Source organism: Branchiostoma floridae, chromosome 1 (assembly GCF_000003815.2).
Source record: "Branchiostoma floridae strain S238N-H82 chromosome 1, Bfl_VNyyK, whole genome shotgun sequence".
In the NCBI taxonomy this organism is placed as follows: domain Eukaryota; kingdom Metazoa; phylum Chordata; class Leptocardii; order Amphioxiformes; family Branchiostomatidae; genus Branchiostoma; species Branchiostoma floridae.
The window spans coordinates 13,371,758-13,387,596 of NC_049979.1; the positions used below are offsets into that span (position 1 = coordinate 13,371,758).

A 15,839-nucleotide genomic window follows, 5' to 3' on the forward strand; every position below is an offset into this window, starting at 1 on the left:
TTTTACGAGCGAATTACACTGGGACAAAGTCAGTGACCAGCACATGTCTCGGTTGGAAGTTAACACCAAACAGGAAGGAGGGCAATTAGCACCTACACTGCAAGTACAGTTTGAATGGGAAACAATTGGATGTTAATAGCCTTTGTTCTAGCCGACTGGAGGCAGATCCCCGGTAGCAAAACACACTTCTAAGCCGGCTTCACTCCTCTGGCAGCTTTTGATACTGTCTTATGCTAACCATAGGTCTGCTTGGAGATTACGGTAACGCTTCACAGTAGCATTGACGTTCGTTCCTCTTCGTACAACGCTAGACTAGGTTATCTCGATGGTCGTGAATGAATAGTCGTTTTTCAGTTCTCTTTCCATATTGCAGCTCATGACAGAACCACAAGCAGCTCTTTAATAACAGTAAATGTCTAGTTCATGTATGTTGTTGGTGGCTACAGGCACAGACATATGGCCACCTTTTGTCAGGCTGCCTTGTGACAGCAGTTGTGTCTGCAGATATGGACAATCTTGAGTCTGATTTAAAAATATAACACATTAGATCCTTCTGAATTGTTACTCATGTATGTGTTCTATGCAATATACATTCCTTCCTGCTTCTGGTCCCACACATTCAAACAATACAACATAGAAAGTGAAAAACAATGAAATTTGTCAGTATTTAATTCACTCTTCAGCATTACAGCATTACTTATATGTATGTTTCTGTACATATGTACAACAATATCACAGACTATATTAAGGAATTGTCTTGTACAATATATACACAGCATCATGTATAGAATCCTTGTGTCCAGTGGGACATTAGATTTACATCATTTCATTTTACTCGAAAGACAAAACAAGTTAATTACATGTCAACCATCAAGACCTGTAAGCAGAGGGAAGAAACTAAACCTTTGTGTTATCTACATAATAAACTGATTTACAACCACTGCACATCTCCTACGCTTCTGAAATACTGGCATCAGGACAACTTCATTTTAGATAATAGTTTGCACTGATGATGACGACAAACAATTTTTGATGAGCAACACCCCTCATCTACACAATATCCCTCAAATGGGAGTTTCCAGAGTATAGACCAGAACCAAAACTTATGGCTTGGCAAATTCAGTGTCATGTCATGACAAGTGGCAGAGGTTTAATAGAATAGCGTTTGGCTTGTAAGTTGCTGGTGAAAGGGATGCATTCACATGAACACTCCAACTCCCTTGTAACACTGTATAACAATTGTACGACAGGACAGAAAATACCAACTCTGGTCTTAATAGCAGTAGTAATAGCAATAGTAGTCCAATGGAAAGGAGCTGTGGGTTGACCATAGCACATTGAATTTCCAGTGTTGTACAACGATTAATAAAAGAAAATCTTGACTTTTCCTTTCAATGACTTAGAGGGCTGTGTTTCTGAGAATTGACCTTCAGTATTGTTTACTATCCCACATAGAATTTTGAGAAACATGGAATGACCTAAAAAATTTTCCTGAGTACAGAACTGATTTCATGGTGCAATTTTTCTCTCATTCACACATCCATATTTTTCTATCTACATGAATCTCTTTCTCACTGATTGACTGACCCACTCACTAACATGTTCTTGCTATCCCTCTCTCATGAACACACACACACACACACACACACACACACACACACACACACACATCTGAGGCATGATACATCTGTCATTACTTTTAGATCTACATCTGCAACAATGGTAAATAGGCACTATTCATTGTTTTCCTTCTTTCTTTCAGATACATGTCAAGACTGTAACTTCTCATTATGCTGATTACATACATGTGTACATTTTGTACATATCTGAATAGAAGAATCATCTCCATCATGCCATACTGTCAATACCTTACTGATGCCAGTAAGATGGTATCCTCTTTTTCTGATGAGTGTATACAACCCCACCTTCCAAACATGGCCACCACATTGTCTGCACTTTGTAGTCCTAACTAAAGATATAACTTGACTGTCAGCATTACTGAGGCATGTAGAAGATACTTAACAAGCACTTTTTTATGGCCAATGGGTATGTATAATGTTAGGGTATCAGTACCAACATGATATGTTTTGCCTGCTATTGCATATCTCCATTTATAACTTTATACATGTGTATTACTTATGGCATGGCGATAAACAAGACATTACACAAGAGAGAGGAAGCCTGAAGTACAGTACCAATTTTTATAAAAGCACCTTATCTTCTGTTCTTCCTTCATTATTATCAGTCAGGCAAGTCCTCTAGAGCCAAAGTTGCTGAACAGAACCCATCTTTAACAAGAAAGGTAATGTCTTTCTACACTGAGTTCATTCACTGAAAGCTTTCCATGTCTGTATTAAAGGAACATTTAAAGAAATGTGAACAAGACATCATCTTTCCTGTGGTAACTACCATATAGTACAGAAAAATGCCACTGTTTTCAAAGCCAGAAATTTCATCCAGGCTACTCCAGGAAAACTTACTGGTCAAAGGGGGTATTCAATCACCTTTTCATTTGCAAATTATTTATCCTCCATGATCATAGTCCCATCATTTCTTTAGCAATTTCTACATAAATTCAAATGCATTTTTTGTCCCCACATCATATCTAACTTCAACTTACACATATAGAGACTGCTGTACATTTACAATATAATCTGCAATTCAATTAAGAGAGTGCTTATCGATATCAAGCAGCTTCAGAGGGACAGTCTTGACAGAAACTTGCACTGGTGACCAACACATTTCCTTGTAGAAGTTGACACCTTTAAACACAAGACAAAACCCCATCCATCACTTGTTTCCACCTTGCCCTGTAGCAGTGCGCCACAGCGAGGCGACTGTCTCTGCTGCTGATGACATCAGACCCCCCGTGGGGCTGGTTGACATGTTCACAGTTACGCCCTGAGAGGCACGTCTGTGGTGCGACACTAGTGTAGATGTGCTGCTATCTCCAATGTACTCCGCGTGCGGCTCCACAAGCTGGGAGCTTGGCACGGTTTCCCAGTCAGTGCTGATGTCGTGCTCATCAGCACCAGCCCCATGATCGTCATCACTGTCGTCCATCACATGGCTCGCACCAGAGTTTAATGCCTCTTCTATTGACTGGATCATCTCAGGGTTTACATCAAATGCACCACATCTGTAGACAAGCAAACATACAAGAACAAGTCTGTTCCAACTGTCTAGAACAATAGCATAAATGACTTAAGTAACCTGTCATGGAGTGTGTTGACCCCTGTTCTTAAAATGCTCCAGGCATTCTAATAAAAACCCAAAAGTTAGGCACAAGAGGCATTGCCTTACTACTGTTGCCATAATGTCTATTGGTACTATCCTATATTGCCATCCATCATCAGTAAACCACTTACGGATAGTAGTAAAAAACTTTGATTGAAAAAGAACAATTCTAACCTGCCAAGATCAGGTGAACTGAGGAGGGCCTGTATGTTCCTGAGGGTCTGCATGGGATGTAACAGTTCCGTAGACACATTCTGGGTATAGAGAAACATGTGCACTTGTCAATATAACTTGTAATGCAGATGAAAGCATAGACAGTAAGCACTGTAAAACCCACTTTCGATATCTATTAAAAATCTATGCTTACAATAAATGTTTATAACAACTAAAAAAACAGCACTAGTAATCCTACACCATGTAAACCAGTAAACACAAACAGCCCAGGTTACCTGAGTAAAGCAGAGGTGCAGGATGTTGGTGTTGAGTTTGGCCACACTTCTGTGGAACCGAGAGCTACTCAGTGGCTCGCCACAAAACTCACTGAAACACAGCAAATCATGCAAAGTCCTTTTTAACACTGGCAATCTGAACACAAATTCATTACAAGCTCTTTCTAACTGAAAAATGAACACTGTAATGGTAACAAAATACTGTAAACTGCAGAAACTTTAGCGGTGGTTTAATGTTCGCAGTTTTTGTGGTAGCCACTTTACAGTGAACTTAAAACCACCGCGAACATTTTTCCATGGCAGTAAGAGACTACAGTGCATGTTGCTACCACGAAAAGTCCTTTTTCCTGCTACGGCAAAATTGAATCCCTGCAAACTTAAATACATTTACAGTATCTATAACATCATTTTGAAATGTTGCTAAACTACAGATACATTTGTATAAGTGAGTTTGACCTGCAAGTGAAAACTAGTTACTGCAAAATCTTTGTTGACTTAACTGGCCAAGAAACCATACCACTTCTACTTGCTTAGCTGTCTGGAGTAAGGTCTAACCTGTAGCATATTCTCTTGGGCAGGTTGACTCCCAGGTAGAAGGCTAACAGTTTGACCATCTGTGTTGTATGGCTAAGGGCAGCACTAAAAGTGTAAGCAGGGTTCCTCTGGTCCAGGTCTGAGTCTGGGAAAACACATGTCTTTTTAATGATGTGAGAGAGAATCATCAATTGATGTTGAACTGTGTTTCAAGGAACTTGTATGTAGCTCAACAAGGAAAGGAACAGCAAAGAGCAAACAACTCTACAGTCTCAGATTAACATTTATGGCCTCTCACATATGATGTATCTGCCTGGTAATTGAGTCTAGATCCACTTACGGTACTATCATATCTGAAAGACCACAAACCACTAATCTGTAGAAATAGACAGGTAACAAGAAGACAAGAGCTAGGAAAATATAAAAATATTTGTTGGTGCCTGCTTTATTTTTGGATGCTTAACCTCTTAATGGAGAAGGGAAAAAAGTTGCAGAAAGTAGAGGGCAAAAAACAACTAGACAAGAATGAACATGATGCACATGATGCAAGCAGTTCAGAGGTTTGGCAGCCAGATAGTCATAATAAGATGTGCCTAACCACTGCAGGGTTGAGATAATAGGAGTTACAGAAAGTGATAAAATTCCCTGATACATGCACCTAGGTGTTTCAAAAATGGCTTGTTAGTAGCTGGTGCCAGAAGTGGATGAAATAACTGGTTGTCTCTCTGGAATAAGTTAATTCTAGCCATGTACCACCTGGTCCTATGGATGCCTCTTTATTAGCCTCCATCCAGTCCAAGTAGGCCGAGTAGTTCCCGTTAGCAGGCAGGCAGGGCTCCACGATGCAGACCTGGGAGTCATTATTGATGTCTGTGTAGACCCAGCGACCACGTACATATGCCGTGCGCCTGGCCTCTGCCAGCTGCTGCACTGTGCTCTCGGATATGTCCTCCTCAGAGTCCCTGCAACAAAAAAAATAGGGATGGGGAATCAAACAAGCAGCTAAAAACAAGGACTACATGTAGTTTCTGATACCTATTTGAATGTGTTAGCAAAGTTTGAAGCATATAATTATGTAAAACAACCACATGCTTTTGATCAGTAATCATTTGACCACTCTTCAGAAAATGGACCCTACAGTCCCAAAATGGATTATTCTAATGCTATTAATAGTTTCTGAGAATTCAGAAGGTACCCATGAACCAGGAGTCAATTTAAGGTGCTCACCACACCAGATAGGCACCCAAGCCACCAGTCAAGACAGGGGAGGGGGCATCTGTGACATATTTGCCTACCAAAAGTTGAGGAAGTGAACAACTTTCCCCCGCCGTTCCCAGAATCGGCCCTTGTCAGGGGGTTCAGCTGGGGGAGACTCAAGAACCTGGATCCTCTTAGGACATGTAGGACTAGAACTAGGGAGTAAAGTGAACATAGGGATTTACCACCCTGTACAGATTACCTTTACTGTCAAACTGTGATATTCTTAATCTTAAGTGCCATACTGTCCTGAAGATTACAGTTATCATTAAATTTCCATGGGACATATTTCATGTATATTTTATTACAAACCTACAAACTCTAAGCTACCCCATATTTTGAGCCATATCAGCACCTGTCAGTGATCCATGCACAGTTCAAAGTTTTAAAAAAACTGTAAGGTGCAGTACACTCTACCTGTAAGCATAACAAGAGTTCATAGCATCTAGTACACGGCACCTACCCTGAGTGAGCAACATCCTGGATGTCAAAGATGCTGGTGGTCAGCTCACGGATGTTGTCTCGGCGCACGTCGACCAGCGCCTCCTGTCGTACCTCCAGCTCCTCATGCTGGCGCGCCACGTGGGCCTGGATCTGGGACAGGTACTGCTGGATCTTCTCCAGCTTCTCAGTGTGCCGCAGCTCCTTATGTTTTCTCCGCCGATTCTCCTCATGAAGCTGTGACAAATGCTCGTTTTCTGGACATGAAATAGGAATCTATTAAAATGTGTTTAGTTGGTGTCTTCACAGTTTCACACAAATACACAATTAAATGTCTAAAAGACAATGTAAACTGCAACACATGCATTTGAGGTTCCAACAAGTGGTCCAAAGTCCCTGATGACAAGACAACAAAAGCACATTGCAAACAACCTCACCCTCCTTCTTCCTTGCCTGCACCTCATCTACTGCTTTTCTAAGGGCCACCAGCCTGCTGGTATGGTCCAAAACTTCCCATCTCTGCACAGGGCATTAAACAACAGTGTCAATTAAGACTTGGATGCTAGAATGTATCTGTAACAAAATATTGCTACTATGGTCTCCTTCTGTTTTCCTTCTTTTAAAACCTGTTGTGCTATTCTAAGCTATTCTTTGGTATGGCCATCATCCTGGTCAAATACATCATGCTTGTATAAATGTGTTTTCCTAAACAATGCCAGATGTGCAATATGCACCTTCATGGCCCATCACCATCAGTAGTAAGAAAAGGAAGACACTTTTTTGGCACTCTCTACTTCCAGATGTTTTTGCTTTGGCACTGCACAGTACAGACTTTGAAGCAGATCGAATGTAAATTTGGCATCCAAAGAATTAATTGAAAGAAATATCTATGAGTGTGCCAGAACATTGATGTCACTATTTACAAGGTGAAGACTTACCAAAGATACAACTTTCTTGCTACTGTCAACCACATCTGAAGCCCTGTGAGGCAAGAGGTAATTAGGAAAAACTGTATAGTTTACCACATCAATGCATTTTTAAATGCTTAAATGCTGCCATATCATATATTACCTCTGAGTTGTGATCTGAAGTTAACTTCCTGGAACTTTTGAACTTATCTTTTCACAAGAAGAGTATTGTTTATACCAACTAGCAGCTGTCCTAACATGTATTCACTATTCAGTAATACTTACTCCTCCCTGCTAGAATTATACTGGGGAGGTTACATTACTTACACTTACTAGCTGGTCAACACATTCCATTTGGTATTCTAACAACTTACCTGGCATGAAGTTTCAATCTTTCTCTCTTCCAATTAGATAGCTCTTGTAACTTTTCTGAATATCTAAAATGTAGCATAAAAGATAAATAAAGACAATGAGTGCATGAACTTTTGAAGCGCATTAGCAAAAGCAGAGTCCAGCTTAAATTCTCCAGTTTTTCTTTGTTTGTCTTTGACATCTTCAGTCTTGGAATTTGATCATGTGATATCCAGTGCACAATGCTGCCAGATTCAGCAAAGTAACCCAGCATGGGATGATGGGGACAAGACTGACATCCAGTAATTCACACATTTTTCAAGATGTTTGAATTACACTAGGATAACCATACACTGATACAGTGTAAAATGTTGGGAAGTAACTGATTTTTTTTACTGGAAATATGATGCTTTATAATGAAGAAACAATATGAACGTAATAATTCCTCTGCAACATTTTCACTCTATGTACCTGCCCGGCACTGACACATCATCCCCCATTACGAAAAGGCTGCTGATGAAAATGATGAACTTGATTATAAGTCATCAAATTTTAATATTCTACAGCATGCAGCACTGACGAAGGTCTACTAGTATGGCAATTATCAGCACATTTCTCAATCTGGTGCAACGACGTAGAAGTTACTATTAAAGACTGGCGCCGCACAAGTTCTGATAAACAAAATTATGGATCAAAATTTTAACTTAGTATAATATCTGAACAAAAGATCAGACAGTCAAGACGATTCCATTTCCCGCGGGGGGTAACGTGACTGGGTAATAAATTTGTTCATTACAGGGAAGTGGGCTCAGACGTTGCTACTTTTCAAAGATAGATACAGAGCATCCACTAGAAACAGTTTCACATTGTGTAAACGGGTTTGAAAAGCCAAGGAGCTTTCATCAACCTACCTAGCTGGAGACTCCGAACAGTCAGGCCTACAAAAATTACCGTCATTCACACACGATTCACAGGTAAACCTCTTTTTTCTGCTACAACATAATGGGCACTTCTGTACAGGGGTTGAGAGGTCGTCGGAACTATCTGACGAGGAGCCAGCCTCGAGCTGTTGCTTGTCGACTAGAACGTTGGAAGAAGAGGAACTGTCGGAGTTGGAGTCTATGGCCGCCATGATGATTACGTCAGAGTGTTTTGGTCAAAGCATCATGGGACTTCTGTTTATCGGACAATACCATTTATTAAGGAGGGGGGTCATAATTTTATTTAAACGACGCATTGTTGCCATTTTCCATGCCGTTTTGTTTTGTCAAGAAGAAAATAAGTAACAAGTAATGCAGATGTTTGAAATCCAACGGAATGTGCAAGCCTGTCATGAACCCGTGGTCACTGCAGCTGGACCACTGAGTGGCCCTGAGCATCAAACACCACCGTCGGTGACTTTGACTCGAAACACTCACAGTAACGCTACTAGTATAAACGTCACAACTACGCCACGTAGCCTGTACTGGGCACAGGTTGCCATTATTTCCTTTCAAGCACTGAACAAATACATGCTACCTGTTCAGTTAACTGTGTTCACTCGCACACATTCTTATATTTATTTCTTTTGTGTAGTTAGTTAATAACCTAGTGTTGTCTGGAGAGAAATTAAGACCCGGCAATTTCAAAATTAGAGAAAGATTTTATTCATTCAGTTTACACCACATATATTACCTACTTTTGTAGAACAAGCTAATGGTCATGAAAAAATAGATCTCAGAAAATACAACAGCCAATAGGAAACATTTTAGATAATAAATATACATATAACTTTATATTGGTCATGATATAATCAATAATGATTATAGTTCTCTTCTTGCATGATATGTACAAGTATATAAATATTGAAATCGGTATACATCGTTGTACTAAACTTAAATGTTACATGCCTAATCCATCAAAACTATGACAAAAATAGCATTACATCCCGGAATCTGACCGTTATCATATGAGACCTAGGAGTTTGTCATTTATGGCAGTGATATGTATGAAAATTCGCTACGATTACGAAGTTGGTTCTAGACACCATCATATACATAACGGTGACACGGAATGTTTTATATGTTCGAGTATTCCACAGAGATGCACTAGGAAAACGTCATGAATAGTCCCATAAGACCCAATACTCTCCGGCATGCGCTGGGTCCTTGCGTCGCCATCTGTCCACCTGGCGTGTGTTACAGTAGTCATGCTTTAATACAAGAAAGACGCTAAAAATGCAAAAGTATACCCACAGCTTCTGCTTGGAAATGGAAATTGATTGGGGGCACTTAAAGAACTCACAATCACCATGGATGCTTTATGAGAATGTTGAATCCGGCCTTTTTCCAACACCATAGACAGAAGTATCTCGTAAAGATTCAGCTTTGAATGATTTTTAGCTGGAAAATCTTCTGCCAGTTGAGGCCCCAGATGAATATCAACCAGTTTGTATTTAAACTCCGGTGTGGATCTACGGGATGATTGGTATGTGTTCGTCACTACTGCTCACTGTGGCAGAGGGCGATGTGTTCGGTGAGTGCCCGCTGTAGCTGGTCCCGCTGTGCCTGCAACCGCGCGATCTCCGTCTGAAGACCGGAGTTCAGGTTCCCAAGCTGGATGGTCTCCTGCAAAAGGTAAACATCAAATATGCAATGATTATTCATCACTCCAATTTAGTGCAGATTCACAACACACCTATTTCTGTGAAATCGACCAAAAAGAAACAGCCATAGATCGTTATTCTGTTATACATGTATTTTGCTCTATTCGAAGTTAAGGTTCATCAAGAAGAAGAAGGATACATCTTTTTTTCATCTATTCCAGAAGACGATATTGATTGAAGAGAACTGCGCACGTTAAGTTCCACATCGGAAAATTGTAACCACGTACGGTAAATGTGTTTGTAAGCAATACATTGTAACGTTATGTCTAAGTGGCTGATGATGCTGTACTCTCTGTGAGTCTGTCACGCTTTTCAGGTTCCTTTCCCCCACCCACCCATGAAAACATATGTCAGCTCAAATGAGTCATTGCAAACTTGCCGATACATGAACCATTGGCTAGTTGCGCAACAATCACACTACCCTGACCCCTCACCCTGTGCAGCCTCTCGGCCAGGTCTCTCCTCCGAGCCCGGCATCTGGCGGCAGCCTCCCTGTTCCTGTCCCGCCGCCGCTGCAGGCGCTTCTCCTCAGCTGCTGTCAACTGGCAAAAGAGATATTTCATGTTAGGATATTGAAGGAAAGGCGGGGTAAAGAAAGTATAGCTTTGAAAATATTCGGTTGATTCTTTTATGAAATAAGGGTTGTCGTTCACAGCGTCACCATAGACGCCTTGTCTATTTCTGGATTTGGACCTCTGAAGTCCACTAACTTGCATTTCTTTGAACCGCGGTGGCAAATTTTACCCCTCTGCCGGCTGAAGTCCTTCCCCAGCTTATGTTACTGTTTTATGCCACCGGAGGAATCTGCTTGGAGATTACATTTGACCTATCAATTGTCACTATGACTGATAACAAATATTTGCTCCGCAGCCTATGCTTCCCACAGCCTTTGGACAGGGTTGGGCTATTCCCGACTACGCGTTAATTGACTGCTCTGTGCATGCGCAGGAGAATGGGCTGGGCAGAGTTTCGCACAGTCAATCGTGGAGTTTCCACCACACCCCAGATCGCTATGCGCAACAGGGCGAGGCTGTACAGCAATGTATAGGCGGCTTCTTGGACGCAGAGACCGCCTGTCCCGTTCGTGGTATGAAACCAGTTTTAAACGTTTCGCATTTGAAAACTTCAACTGCTAGTTTTGTTTGACCCATGCACATCATGAGTTCAACATGGTCGTTTTGATATGAATCATTCCCCCATCATCGAACCAGTGTCCTAGAACACCAATGATATGAATGAAAAATGAAAATGAAAATTATTAGGACGGTTTTGTGTGCTTTATCTGTCAGTGTTGCTGATATTGACTTTTAAGTTCCCTGATAAACCTGTTGACAGTAAGGTGTCGTGGAAACGTGCAGACCTTCCGTCAGGTTTTATCGTTCCTCAATACGAAACATTGTCAGAAGAAAACTCAAAGCTATGTTGATATTCTATAGATCATTTATAGGCCGTGGAATCAGGGGTCGTGTTGCTAGTCAGGCACGTAGTATAAAGACCCAAAGAACAGAAAAATAGTCACGCGTGTCTAAATGATTGATAATTCAGTAGTTCTTACCGGTCTTGATTTCCTTCTATCAGACTGCGCATTCAGCAGGTCGAAGTTGGGGAGTATTACCCCGTTTTCCTGCTGCCTGGCCCGGATAGTCGCCCGCAATTCGTCCTTGACTCTGGGAGACGCTCCACCATTGGAGTCCCCCGACCCGGGCGACCAGCTTCCGGGGCTTCCTTCGGTGTAGGGATCCTCCAACACAGACTCTGCGTCCGACGTACGTGGCACGCTGTCCTCGCGGTTCCGTCGCGATGTTGACATAATGCGGCTTACGAGTCGATCACACCAGCGGACTACAACGACGATATGTTGAATATTGGCAGGTCGTCAACACTGTTATGAATGACAGACGCAATTGTTGTACCGTATTAGCCGCTGTAGTACAGATACAGTGATGTGCTGTGGCACTGACGTTCCAGATGACGTGCTGTGGTACACGTGCCGGATAACCTACGTGTCCATGTACAAGAAACAGTTGTCGGAAAATCCCTTCGTAGATGACGTCACAAGCCCATCACTAGTAAACAAAAAATTAAACAAACGGTAATGACGCATATAGTAAGTAACAAATGGGTTAAAGAGTGAATTGCCTACTGTAGCAAGGACGTAGAGTGAAGAATTTTACCCCTCTATGATCTATCCCTAGCATACCTGATGTCTAAGCCTAGCGCACCCGAATTATGTGAGTGGTTGTCAACGTGAGTCAAATCTTTTTAAGTGTGATATGTGATTGCGCAATAAAGTCAAACTATTACATGTCCTTGAAACTTAGTGCGCTGCATGTCTGGACATGTGCCAACATTTTGTTTGTTTACTTGAACAATTGAAATCATCGCCAACTGAGTCAACACTTTCCTCGCTGTGTTTTTCCACAGCCATTCAAAGCAACGAAGAGAAGTTGTTGATACTTGTTGTTACACGAATGTTACACTAATATGATTGAGATTTTTGTCTCACCAAGTCACCTTCATAACCAAACCAAAGTTGGGGGATACGACTAGTATACCACTTCTAATCACCCGGTACACTGTCAAAAAGCTACATTCCATCAAAATGACTCACTTGAGCACGTTAGTGTGCATAATCAAGACAGGAAATACTAGAGGCCAGTGGGAAAGTACCAAGTATAATCATAATCTGCAGTTGAACTTTTATGTGACTTCGGAAGTGACAAGTTGTTTGACTGAAGCAACCCGGGAGTTTTGAACAAGCGCGCACATGCTCCTGCCTCAACCTCGGGCCCTTTTGTTTCTAGATGACTTCATGATCATAATGTTATAAGGTCAATGACATGCCCGTACGTGCCTATGACGTCTATGACGTCTTCGGTTTTTTTTCTTTGCTTGTTTGCTTGCTTTTTTTTTTTTGCCCTTCCGGTACAAACCGGCTCAAAGTAGGAATGAAGCGAATCACCTGGTTGCAGTTAATACAAGAACCGCAAGAGGGTTGTCCCTTGTGTATTGCAACGTGAATCATCTTGAAAGTTTGCCTGAATCTACTATTGACAGAGGCACTGTAAATTTGCGGTACTTTTGCGGTAAATTTGCACAACAATAGACCTTGCACAACAATAGATCAATAGAGCGAGACAGACACTTTTTATTCTTCTTTTGGTTTTTTTACTTTAAATGGAGAATGTGTCGTACGCAACACCGTAGAGTCATGTGATTCCACTCGAATGCTTTAGATATGTTTTTAAGTACAGTATATAATAAAAATGCCACACATGATTACTATTTGTTGTTTAATCCGTCATGTTTACTTGAGTTAGAAAGCTAGTTCGTAAATACATATAGTTAGGTGTACGTGTATTATGATTTTTCAAAATCACTTCCGGCCTGACTTCCGTGTTTTGTGTACCACTCTGTAACTGGTACGCACGGTTTATTTAGCATTGGTTCAGGTTTCATTCCGTTACCTGGCACAATCAAGTCTTAGATTTGATTCTTAAGGGACGTAAGAAAAGTCTTGAGTCATACAGCAGGACACGCCCACGCCACACCACGCCTAAGTATTAAATGGCTTTGAACGTTTTGTGCGTTCGAACATATCGAATTTCATGTTTGGCGTGCGAATTCGAACGTTGGAGTAGTCATATGACTGAAATCAAAATATCAAGTCGATCCATTCTATTGATAAGTCTTTTGAAAGTTTTATTACTATTCAGTTTTTTCGGTATTAAGTTACCCAAATAAAGTTTGTAAAGGGCCACCGTATCACAAGGAGTTTAAAATGTTAATCTCCTTGCTTATCATATTGGCATTGAACCAACAACACGGAAAAGAGCCGAGAAAGCACAAGCCTGCAGTGCACTTTCAAATTTTAGATTGACATTCTTGTAATGCACAATTTCAAAGGATGCTGCAGTTTCACACGCGACTCCTAGGGGCGAAAAGCTTTGGTCACTTCTACCTCGGCATTCGAAGGCCTACCGACAATCATGAAAATCTATTCAAAAGTTTTGAAATATCCCGGGTGCCAACACGAGCCAACCAAGGACGAGATAACCAAATCCCTACATGACGTCTCTAGCGAAAGCAATTCCGAATCCGTATTTTGCAGTTTTGGCGACACCTACCTTCACGCGGTCGATACTGTCACCTTCTTCCGCACACTCGGACATACCGCCGAAACCGCACCGCGTAGCGTCGCTCCTTCCGTTCGCAACGTTTCTCACTGTGATTGTGAGTCTATGGCCACATGGACGGCGTGACTCAACGTCACCCAAGTGACTGGTACCACCATAGGTGTGGCTCCCAACGTGCCTATGACTCACAAAACTTGGAGAATATTTTCACTCAGCAAACTTGGAAAGTCTGCTGAGTCACTCTGTTCAATTGTTTGAACTGGGAGGCGCGTGCCGCTCACCCACAAGCTCGTGTGTGCGTTGTACAAGTTACTAGTACCTATAGGCTATACAGCCTAATGGCCGCAGGGTTAATATAGCCACTGAAGCGTGGTCACGGACGTAACACTATACTAGTGGAATCCAACTTGATAGCCAAATTTCGTCGCTCGCCAGAGAATGACCCTCTTTGGTCGTGGTTTCATAAAAACTTTACCCTATAAAATTGACACCTTGTAAGAGTTACGTTCAATATCTCGATGTTTTCCGATCCATGGAGGCAACTCTGGGCGTGGAGACTTCTTTGCGTCCAGGTAAGATTCTAGGAATAGTGACGGTGGTTTCCTCGTGCACGGAAATAGACTTCTTTATCCAGCTTTCGGGCATTTCTATTATCAATTTAATAGCAAGAATATGGATGGGAGGAAGCAACATGATAAAGCAAAGACACGTACCTCTTGTATCATGATCTTGTTGCCATCAAATGTCGCTTGTGCCAGTTCCCGTGCAGACGTGGGTCGTCAAAATGAGGTATAAGCTAAGTCTTTAGATAATGAGTAGGTGTTTCAAAAGGTCACTTGCCGTACACCGAGAGTGAAAATGTGGGGCAGTTTCACACCTGCGTTAACAATTGATGGTTACTTTCATACATGGGGTACAGAACAAGTCCAACTCTGAAAACGTCTCTCCATTACAACTTCATGTTCGAAAAAGCGGATTTTTTCGTGCCTTGGTAAAAGTGACGGAAAAAGCAGTGCTCTGTCGTGATGTTCCTCTGCCTCTACTTCCCCTATTAGTCTGTAACGTCAGAAGTGGCGCAAATGAAAGATGAAGTTGGCTATGTTGTAACTCCTCCCTAAATCGTTAAAGTTAAGAGAGTTGTCGCCTGCCGTCAATTTGGTGTATACGTGAAATAATCTTAAGTGCACAAACGAGGAAGTAAACGTCTTTTGTTCACAATGATCTGGAAAGAACGTACCGTACCACTTGCGTTTCCTTCCGTCCTTCCGGGAAAAGGACAAGGATATCGGTGTCAAACCGAGAATTAGAAAATGGCCACTACCCCTCAGCCAATCAGAGCCCGTCAATTACTGTTATCACCATAGTGCAGAAAAGTGTGATACTATGAAAAAAGTGTGATGCTATGAATCCATTTGCATAAAATAGAACCACACTTTTTTCATAGCACTACACTTTTGGCTGCACCACTGGTCGGATCACACTGTCCAAGTCAAAGTTCAAATTCATGATATTTACTGCAATATCATGGCTTCGCCTTGGGTAAGAGAAATCCCCTTGTGGGCGGAGCGACCGTTTTGCCCATAGTAGGCCCCGTGTCATGTTCTAACTAAAATTTACTTATACTGAGGTATCATAATGAAGCGGTTTAGTAGATATCACGTGACACAGTAACATGCACGGGCATTATGTGAAGTAAGGGTTGTCTCACGATATCGTATACTAAATTCATCACTCAACTACATGTACTGGCTTAAAGACGCTGATATAACTTCCGTGTGTGACAATGTATAGATTGGAACTTCCACCAACCTGTCTGTGCATATGAGTTGTGAACTGATTCACGGTTCACTTGATCTTGACAAATATGAACGCAACAGATAGA

General features: G+C 41.6%; 2 protein-coding genes across 7 annotated transcripts; both read right to left on the reverse strand.

The window, feature by feature from the left end:
- Nucleotides 1–651: 651 nt before the first annotated feature.
- Nucleotides 652–8,349, reverse strand: LOC118416263 (beclin 1-associated autophagy-related key regulator-like). 3 transcript variants are annotated; one of them, XM_035821361.1, is made up of 11 exons: nt 8,089–8,349; nt 7,201–7,263; nt 6,857–6,899; nt 6,356–6,437; nt 5,941–6,175; nt 5,516–5,632; nt 4,977–5,182; nt 4,242–4,365; nt 3,687–3,777; nt 3,412–3,491; nt 652–3,139 (listed from the first exon to the last, which is right to left on the reverse strand). In XM_035821361.1, exons 1-11 carry the CDS (start codon nt 8,307–8,309, stop codon nt 2,791–2,793), a joined length of 1,611 nt encoding a protein of 536 aa, XP_035677254.1. In that variant the 5' UTR covers nt 8,310–8,349; the 3' UTR covers nt 652–2,790. The 3 variants fall into 3 exon arrangements, with proteins under 3 accessions (XP_035677254.1, XP_035677246.1, XP_035677262.1); XM_035821353.1 differs by having other exon boundaries at nt 4,974–5,182; XM_035821369.1 differs by lacking the exon at nt 5,516–5,632 and having other exon boundaries at nt 4,974–5,182; nt 8,089–8,348.
- A 450-nt stretch (nt 8,350–8,799) lies between these two features.
- LOC118416331 (fos-related antigen 2-like) lies at nt 8,800–15,173 on the reverse strand. 4 transcript variants are annotated; one of them, XM_035821438.1, is made up of 4 exons: nt 14,671–15,173; nt 11,377–11,887; nt 10,256–10,363; nt 8,800–9,783 (listed from the first exon to the last, which is right to left on the reverse strand). In XM_035821438.1, exons 2-4 carry the CDS (start codon nt 11,629–11,631, stop codon nt 9,658–9,660), a joined length of 489 nt encoding a protein of 162 aa, XP_035677331.1. In that variant the 5' UTR covers nt 11,632–11,887; nt 14,671–15,173; the 3' UTR covers nt 8,800–9,657. The 4 variants fall into 4 exon arrangements, with proteins under 4 accessions (XP_035677331.1, XP_035677317.1, XP_035677324.1 ...); XM_035821424.1 differs by lacking the exon at nt 14,671–15,173 and adding an exon at nt 13,949–14,103; XM_035821431.1 differs by lacking the exon at nt 14,671–15,173 and adding an exon at nt 12,022–12,123.
- Nucleotides 15,174–15,839: the final 666 nt, after the last annotated feature.

What these genes read in the sequence shown, in the direction of transcription:
- LOC118416263 (XM_035821353.1), bottom strand. Translation starts at nt 8,309, where the DNA reads ATGGCGGCCATAGACTCCAACTCCGACAGTTCCTCTTCTTCCAACGTT. An exon ending in AGATTGAAACTTCATGCCAG is followed by an intron (nt 6,900 to 7,200) that starts GTAAGTTGTTAG and finishes CTTGCCTCACAG; the next exon opens with GGCTTCAGATGTGGTTGACA. An exon ending in GCAGGCAAGGAAGAAGGAGG is followed by an intron (nt 6,176 to 6,355) that starts GTGAGGTTGTTT and finishes TTTCATGTCCAG; the next exon opens with AAAACGAGCATTTGTCACAG.
- LOC118416331 (XM_035821438.1), bottom strand. Translation starts at nt 11,631, where the DNA reads ATGTCAACATCGCGACGGAACCGCGAGGACAGCGTGCCACGTACGTCG. An exon ending in ATAGAAGGAAATCAAGACCG is followed by an intron (nt 10,364 to 11,376) that starts GTAAGAACTACT and finishes CTCTTTTGCCAG; the next exon opens with TTGACAGCAGCTGAGGAGAA. An exon ending in TGGCCGAGAGGCTGCACAGG is followed by an intron (nt 9,784 to 10,255) that starts GTGAGGGGTCAG and finishes TACCTTTTGCAG; the next exon opens with GAGACCATCCAGCTTGGGAA.